The sequence below is a fragment of the Grammomys surdaster genome, unplaced genomic scaffold (assembly GCF_004785775.1).
Source record: "Grammomys surdaster isolate TR1022 unplaced genomic scaffold, NIH_TR_1.0 190, whole genome shotgun sequence".
NCBI lineage: Eukaryota > Metazoa > Chordata > Mammalia > Rodentia > Muridae > Grammomys > Grammomys surdaster.
The window spans coordinates 215,409-224,375 of NW_021604635.1; the positions used below are offsets into that span (position 1 = coordinate 215,409).

At 43.2% G+C, this 8,967-nt stretch overlaps 1 protein-coding gene across 1 annotated transcript in view; it reads left to right on the top strand.

The window, feature by feature from the left end:
* Qrsl1 (glutaminyl-tRNA amidotransferase subunit QRSL1) overlaps positions 1-8,967 on the top strand; it is a 25,048-nt gene that overhangs the window by 12,619 nt on the left and 3,462 nt on the right. Inside the window, exons 5-9 of the mRNA XM_028769019.1 lie at positions 721-888; positions 4,699-4,874; positions 4,951-5,063; positions 7,416-7,608; positions 8,113-8,230. Coding sequence (XP_028624852.1) covers positions 721-888; positions 4,699-4,874; positions 4,951-5,063; positions 7,416-7,608; positions 8,113-8,230 — 768 coding nt within the window. The remainder of the gene's footprint in view (positions 1-720; positions 889-4,698; positions 4,875-4,950; positions 5,064-7,415; positions 7,609-8,112; positions 8,231-8,967) is intronic.

The window sequence follows — 8,967 nt, forward strand, 5'->3', positions numbered from 1 at the left end:
ATGCACCCTTGCACCACACGCACAGGCGTGTTAGATGTCTCTCTCTGGCATACTCAGTCACAATGCTTTGAGACCGGGTCTTTAGTGAATTCAGCTTTGTCCTTTAGACTAGGCTGGTGACCAGCAAGGTCCTGGGATCTGCCTGCCTATGCCCACCCTGCCCAAAATGCTGAGCTGGCAGGCATAGGGCCATATCTGGCTTTCTTGTGTATGTGTTAGGAATTCAAATTAAGGTCACAGGTTTTCACAGTGTTCTTACGCACTGAGGCAGCTCCTCATCCCTGGGTTTTGGGTTTTGGTTTTTGAGACAGGTTTTCCTCTAGCCCAGGCTTGCATGGAATTCATAGAAATCTTTCTGCCTCAGCCAACTAAATGCCAAGATTGAAGGTGTGAGCTACCACACCCACCCGATGATGCTTTTCTTGAAACTTCTGACTAAGTTGGAGATTCCTCTAAAAAATGTGTGTGAATCTTTTCAACTGATAGAGCTTAACTCACAAGGGAAATCATCGTTGACTGATTTGGATAATGAACTGGGATAGATCTTCCTTTAGCTAGTACTTTTCCACAGACTTGTTCCCGTGCCACACCCCTTAGCTGCATGGGAGTCGTATCAGCTTCTCCAACTCAAACTACAGTAGGCTAAGAAAAGCTCCATGAGTATCCCTGGGGACACACAATGAAGTTTTTCTAAGGTACTGCTTTGCTTCTCCATCTCAGATCTGGAAGCACAGATGGCGTGTTTGGACCAGTTAAAAACCCCTGGACTTATTCAAAGCAGTACAGAGAGAGAAGCCGGCAGGATGCACAGGAGGACTCACACTGGCTGATAACTGGAGGAAGCTCTGGCGGCAGCGCGGCAGCCGTGGCAGCCTTCACCTGCTTTGCGTAAGATGCTTTCTGTCTGTGCGGTAAGCCCTGCCCACAGGCACATGGTCAAACTACATGCAAAGCCCAGTGGCACGGGAATCCAGACCCTGATGTGAACTTTGTACATTAAAACTTAACTTAAAATGACATTTAAAAATTTATCCTATAATCTCTGGTTATTTTAAAACATGGCTTTATGGATCTTACCAAGCAGAACATTGAACGTGAGTGGACTTCATGAATTTTAGTTTTTGATAATTTCTTCTGGCATCTGTTCACTGTGCAATTGCTGACTGCTTTAGTTCATTGCTGCTGAGCCGATCATGGTGATTTATTCTTCAGAAAATCTCTAAAAAATAAAAAACAATCCCTTAGTCATGTGTGAATCAGTAAGATACTTAGAATAGTTTCCATAAATCCACAACTCGCAGTGTCTTACCAAGCAGAGCTTTTCAGTCGCTTTAGGAGCCAATTATCTGTTATGCATTGATAAGAACCCACCAGCCATGTTTTAAGTCCCAGTTTTAAAAGCATCTCTTCTTCTCGGGAGAGCCAGTGTCTGAAGTGTGATCTCACTTACAGCCCGGGTTGACCTGTCTCACTGTGTCCCTGAAAGTAGCCTCAAACCTCTAATCCTCTGGTTCCAGCTCCTGAGTACCGAGGTCATAGGCATGTGTCTGGCCTGTCAAACATTTCTTAACCACCTAGAGAATAGTAAATAAATATTTATTTATGAGTCCCAATTTAAGAAGGTTCAACATGTTTCCTCAGTAATATAGTATTTATGTATTTTCTCTCTTTAATTATCCACTGAAGCTACACCTTTCACGAGCATTGCAACCAATAATTTATTTCCATATTTTAGAACTGGAGCTGTCAGTTCCTCAGAGCTTCTTTCCTTCATATTCCTGAAGTCTTGTTAAGAAGAAAAGCTATTTCGTTTATCTCTGGACTGTTAGAGCCTTGCATTAATATTAATGAGCGTCTGACACATTAGAAGTGCAGGATCAAGTGCGTGTTTCCCACCTTCATCAGCCCACTTAGTGTACGTCTCCTCAGAGTCGAGTCTGAGAAGATGGCGTTTTGACATATAATTCCTGTGGAGATGTAGGCTTTACTTTACACAGCCGTCAGTGAATGCTAATAAGAGACAATATCTTTTTAAATTATGAAAGCAGCAGACTGATTTTGTAGCTTAAATGGGCCTGGTGAGATTGCATTTTCTGTAGAGCACAAGCGGTGTGTTATTGTCAGGAACATCACTTGTCCAAAGCATTCCTTTCAATATAACAGCAGATTATTCATATCTCCACATACATGTATGTATGTCTATGTCTGTATGTATGCATATACATAATCAGTAGAAGCACCAACCAAAAGCAACTTCTGATTGAGTGTCTCCAAACTGAAGCCTGCTTTTATTTCCCTTGACTTGATTCATTTGCTCTATTGCAGCTTTTTACTTAAGGAGGTTCTTGGAGTATTATTGAGCCATAGGGAGAGTGTGACAGGGCACTGTAAAGGGATGTGGGAAGTTGTCCAAGGTGCGTGAGGAGGGACAAGTGAAGGACAGGACGTGTAGCTACTCCTAAGGGGAATCCTTGCTGGGGCATGGAGGTCAGGCATGTATAGAGGTCAGGATGAGAGCGTGGAACAGGGCTCGTATGGGTGCTGCAGTAAGACCGTTTTTACTTCTATATCATATATTCTTTGAACGTTTCGTTAGCAGGTACTGTCCAACAGCTTCCTTTTAAATAATTGCTTAAATTTTCAGTTGTTGTAACCTTAATTTTTTTTTTGGGGGGGGGTGTTTCGAGACAGGGTTTCTCTGTGTAGCCCGGGCTGTCCTGGAACTCACTCGGTAGACCAGGCTGGCCACGAACTCAGAAATCCGCCTGCCTCTGCCTCCCAAGTGCTGGGATTAAAGGCATGCGCCACCACCGCCCGGCAACCTTAATTTTTTCAGTCATTATTTTTAATGATGATTCTTAAACATTTTAGCCTCCCTTTTAGACTGCCACCCATCAGGGGTAGTAGGAAAGAAAGGATATGGGGGAAGTGGACCTTTTTAAAAAGGTTCCTTGGAGCAACTCCTGTCTGTGTTGTCTGGAAATCGGCAGTTCAGTTCACAGGTTAGCAGCAGTAGCTCGATCCATTTGCAAACATTTCACGGATATACCAGCAGTCCAGTTCTATAGCGTCGGGATAGCAAACAGGAAACGTCCACTGTGGGACTGCCTAGCAGAGACAGCCATGCCCCTCTCAGCGAAGCAAAGATCACCAAAGACTGGAGACCCACAAGTGTTGTACAGCTAGCTGTCCCAGCAAGCCAAGCTCCGCCTCTGTCTCTTTCCCAGCAAGCCAAGCTCCCCCTCTGTCTGTCCCAGCAAGCCAAGCTCCGCCTCTGTCTCTGTCCCAGCAAGCCAAGTTCTGTCTTCATCACTCTATGAATTAGAACTCTATGAGTTCTATTTATACTTATTTCCACTTCAAGTTGTGATAAAATAAGCATATGTAATTTTGCAAATAATCTAAAAATGTATTTTTTTCTCATCTTGAAAAACTGAAACTCAGCCCCCATTATCCCTGCCCCAGCCCCCAGACTTTAGCAACCTCTTCCTGCAGTGTCTCTGGACCTGGCTGTTGTGGGTCCCTCCTGCATGTGCTTCCTACATTCATCATCTTGTGACTGACTTGCTTCACACAGCATGATGTCCTTCAGGGTACTCATTTTCTTAGTCTTTGTTGTTGCCTTTTGTTTTTGAATCAGAATAGCACATGTCCTCTGGGTGCCTAGGCTGTGAAATGGCCATTCATTTTGTTGGATAATGAAAAGGTTTTCGAAATGAACATTTAACAAGTATTTCCTTTTAATGAGATTGACCAAAATTCTAAAATCTCAATGATGCTGCTGAGACGTTAAACCACAGCTCACTACAAGTAAATACACAAATGGCCTGAGCTACAAGTATTTTCATTATACAGGTTAAGAATGTATGGGCTGCAGAGATGGCTCAGCAGTTAAAGAGCACTGACTACTCTTCCAGAGGTTCTGAGTTCAATTCCCAGCAACCACATGGTGGCTCACAACCATCTGTAATGGGCTCTCAGTCCCTCTTCTGGTGTGTCTGAAGAGAGTATACTCATATACATTAAATAAATCAATCAACCTTTTTCTAGAAAAGAGTTTATAATAACAAGCAGACCTTTTGTTCACTAACCCTGCTACTTAGAAGACAGCCGCCTGAAAGCAGTCAAACAAGAGCAGAGACTTGTGGGTAATGCTGTTTATCAGCAAAGGCTCACTGGAGGCTGTCGCACCAGATGAGAGCAACATCACTGCCTGTGTAAATGACAGGACAGCTGTAGCCGGAACTCAAGTGGGCGAGCGGAGAGGTGGCGTCTGGGTTTCTGGGGATGGTGTTTAGTTTGGGAAAGCATACTGCCTGTTGTTACCTAAGTTATTTTTCAATATTTACATGTACCCTCAATTTTTATGATTTTAATGGCAGCAAGAGGTGATTATTAACAAACAGGGGTAGAAACTTAGGATAACTTAATGCTCTCAACAAATAAACAAGCATATTTTTAAAAAGAATTGAAAGGCTGGGTAGCAAGCAGTACATGCCATACTTGCAGCACTCAGGAGGCAGAGTCTGCCGAAGTGCAAGCAGTGTTTGTTGCGAGTCTCTGTGCTTTTCTATACCGTGTGAATCCTTTGGGCCGAGCAAAGATTACTCCATGTGATTAAGTACACTTTTACTTGGTAGATTCCAAATGCAGTCAAAGAATGGCAGTTCTCTTAAACAAATTCTCTTTGAATCCCAGGGCTCTGGGATCGGACACTGGCGGATCCACCAGGAACCCTGCTGCCCATTGTGGGATTGTTGGGTTCAAACCAAGCTATGGCTTAGTTTCCCGACACGGCCTTATTCCCCTGGTGAATTCCATGGACGTGCCAGGAATCTTCACCAGATGTGTGGACGACACAGCAATTGTGTTAGGTATTTCTGCGGTTGCGTATTATTTGAAAGCTTCACTATAAAACAATCTGTCACACATAAGAATTTCTCCTTTCAGGTGCACTGGCTGGACATGACCCCAAAGATTCCACCACAGTGAAAGACCCTGTTAAGCCAGCCATGATCCCCAGTGTGATGGATGTGAGCAGACTGTGTATAGGAATTCCAAAGGTAACTAACTGCCGTCTGTTACTTTACTGAAAAGCTGGCAAGTCAAACGCAGAGTGCAGGAGGCAGCCTGGTGGGTTCGAGTCTGTAGACCACTACCTTTAAAGGCCTCGTGAACTTAAGCATGTGACTAAGCCAGCCCAGTGTCACCACTTGTAAAATGAGGATGATAGAATGCAGATCTTGAGAGCTGTGAGAACTAACTCTGATTATCCTATAAAACAAGGGTCTGTCAACCTTCCTTGGAAAGAAACAGACACTGTTGTAGGCTTTGTAGATCATAGATCTGGGCTCTTAAAACTTTTTTTTTGTTTTTTTGTTTGTTTGTTTGTTTTTTCGAGACAGGGTTTCTCTGTGTAGCCCTGGCTGTCCTGGAACTCACTCTGTAGACCAGGCTGGCCTCGAACCCAGAAATCCGCCTGCCTCTGCCTCCCAAGTGCTGGGATTAAAGGCGTGCGCCACCACCACCCGGCTAGATCTGGGCTCTTTAACACCATCATTATAGTGAAAGAGCAGCCATAGGCAATTTCCTTATTTACATAAAGCAATATGTCTGTATACCTATAAAATTTTATTTTCAGAAGTGGATAAACTATAACGTCTTGCCTGTGATAACAGTTTACATAGGCATACCTTCTTTAGTAAAGGCCCATTAAATGTTATTGCATTTATTTTTATTATTGGTATTTATGCTTACTACAATAGCAATTAATAATTTATACATATAAGTAATAAATTACTGACACTTTAAAGTTAAAAAATCAAACCTATGTGTCTGTGTATGCATGTTTTGTGGACTTTTTACTTATATTTTTGTTTATTAAAAAAACAACTGTGTATGGGTATTCTGCCTGCCTGTATATTTGTACCATGTATGCATCTTGGTGCCTTTGGAAACCATAAGAGGGCATCGGGTCCCCTGGAGCTGAAGCTATAGATGGTGGGGAGCTGTCTGACATGGGTGTTGGGAGTTAAATTCACATCCTGTGGAGGAGCATCCGGTACTCTTAACTGCCGAGCCGTATTCCCAGTCCTTTTTATTATCTTCAGTCATATGTAGATGTGTGTGTCTGCATGTGGGTAAATATCCATGACATCAGAGTCCCGGAGCTGGAGTCACAGGTGCTGGTGAGCCACCTGATACAGGTGCTGGAAACCAGGCTCAAGTGCTGTTAACTGCTGATCCCAGACTGACTCTCAACTCAGGCACCTCTATCCAGGTGCTGAAATTATAGGCGTGTACCACCTTAGCCAATTGCATACCTGATAATATATTAATACTTAAAAGATTTTAGAAATCCTTTAGAAAAATAAATTACCCTGCAGAATATTGTTGTACTGGCTGGTTTTGTGTGTCAACTTGGCACAAGCTGGAGTTACCACAGAGAAAGGAACCTCCCTTGAGGAAATGCCTCCATGAGATCCAGCTGTAAAGCATTTTCTCAATTAGTGATCAAAGGTGGGAAGGCCCATTGTTAGTGGTGCCGTCCCGGGGCTGTTAGTCTTGGGTTCTATAAGAAAGCAAGCTGAGCAAGCCAGGGGAAGCAAGCCAGTAAGTAGCATCCCTCCATGGCCTCTGCATCAGCTCCTGCTTCCTGACCTGCTTGAGTTCCAGTCCTGACTTCCTTTGGTGATGAACAGCAATGTGGAAGTGTAAGCTGAATAAACCCTTTCCTTCCCAACTTGCTTCTTGGTCATGATGTTTTGTATAGGAATAGAAACCCTGACTAAGACAAACGTGGTTTCTTAACTTTGGCACTGGTGATATTTTATTCTAGAAAGTTCTGTGGTGGAAAACCCATCTTTTGCATCACAGAATGTTTAGCGGCATTCCTGGCCTCTACCCCTGTGCCATAGCACCCCTCACCACTACAACTCTACAGCCAACGCATCCATAGAATTTATCAGTGACAGCCTACTGTAGAGAATGGCTGCCTTTAAAAAGATAGTCATCAAGATGAATTTCCTTTAACCTGGAATTTAAGTAGGAATGCTACTTCACCTCCCTATTTTCAATACTTTCCATCTGTAAAATGAAGTGGGGGGAGGGTGTGGAAAACATAAGGTAAGAGAACCTCTGAAAACCTCAGCAGACCATTTGATGAATAGTGAACACGGCAGATAGTGTCCATCTGACCACCAAGCTTCACAGTTACATCTGGCTGATGCTGTCCAGTATGTGTGTGCACTGGCTGATGAATGTGTGCGCATGCCACCAGCATTTCTACTCCGCCTCTCTAGGAGCCTACCAGCTGTATTATCAGTTATAGTGTATTGCCAAATACAGATGTTCACAAGTCTATATAGACTTTCCAGCTTCTGTATTTTGTTTTGTTTTGTTTTGTTTTCTCTAAGGAATACCTAGTACCAGAATTGTCAAGTGAAGTACGGTCTCTCTGGTCCCAAGCTGCTGACCTCTTTGAGTCTGAAGGAGCCAAAGTGATTGAGGTGTCTCTGCCACACACCTGCTACTCAATTGTCTGCTACCATGTCCTGTGCACATCAGAAGTAGCATCGAATATGGCAAGATTCGATGGGCTACAGTATGGTAATATGGCTGTTTGGTGTTGCTTAAGATACCTCAAATGTTTGAAACATTCACATGCTAGTTACTGTATGAGTCAGGAAAGTAAAATCAGTAAATCAATTTTTTTCCTCTGTTATTTTAGTATTGAACTTAGGGTTTTCAGCCTAACTCTTTTTTTATGTTGGTTTCTCTGGACTAAAGGAAAAATCTTGAAGGGATTGTCTCCATGTGCCTAGCACATGTGGTATAGTGTCTGACAAGGTGGAGCTCAATTCAAGTGTGCATGGATGCATACATGCATGGACAGACAGGCGGACAGACAGCTGGACAGACGAACAACATAAAGTTCCTCCATGGCTATTCTTTTCTCTCCATGACTAGTCCTCATAACTAAGTGGTCATTCAGTCACAAAGCAAATACGGAAGAACTTGGACAGGGAAGCTCTCTAAGATCCATGTTGTTCATAGTACTATTTTACCGCTAAGCCTTTACTTCCTTCTCACATGATGTTTCCCTCTGCTCAGGTCACAGGTCTGGTGTGGATGTGTCTACTGAAGCCATGTATGCGGCAACCAGACAGGAAGGGTTCAATGATGTGGTGAGAGGAAGGATTCTCTCAGGAAACTTTTTCTTACTAAAAGAGTAAGACAATTGCTTTTAGAATCTTTGCTTTTCTTAAAACCTTAAAATTGTCATATCTAGTATTTACTAGCTCAGTTAGTAGACTACTTGCCTAGATGTCTGAGGCCCCAGGTCTGATGCCCAACATCAATATTATGGATATGGGTGCCTGTGGTCCCATTACTAGGGAAGTAGAGGCAGGAGATTAGAAGTTCAAGATCGTCATAGTGAGTTCAAGGCTAACCTTGGATGTGAAATCCTATTAACAAAAGAAAACAAAATAAAACAACAACAGGAGAGAATAAGGAGCTAGAAAGATAGTTTAGTGGTAAGGAGATTCTTCTGCGTAATCATGAGGACCAGCGTTCAACCTCAGCTCCTGCTTAACACACTGGGCATCCTGTGTGTGCCTATAACCCCAGATCTGACGGGTGGAGACAGGAGGATCACTGGGATTGCAGGGAAAGTCCGTATCACAAAGGAGTAGATGGAGAGTAGTAGGCCACTGTGTTTGTATCTCTATGCGGCCATTGGTCAAATAGTGCAGGAAGACTACATGATGTCCATAGGGTTAAAAAAAGAAAAGAAAAATCACATGTGTTATCTTCTTATATTTGGTTCTCAATGGGACTAGGGTTATCATGTCCAGTTTTACACTTGAGGAGCATGAGGTGCTAACCAGCTTTGGGGGCAGCTAGGGAGTTTTCTTCTCCCCTCTCTCTGTTACTGATGCATGGTTGCATCTGTGTGTGCCCTCC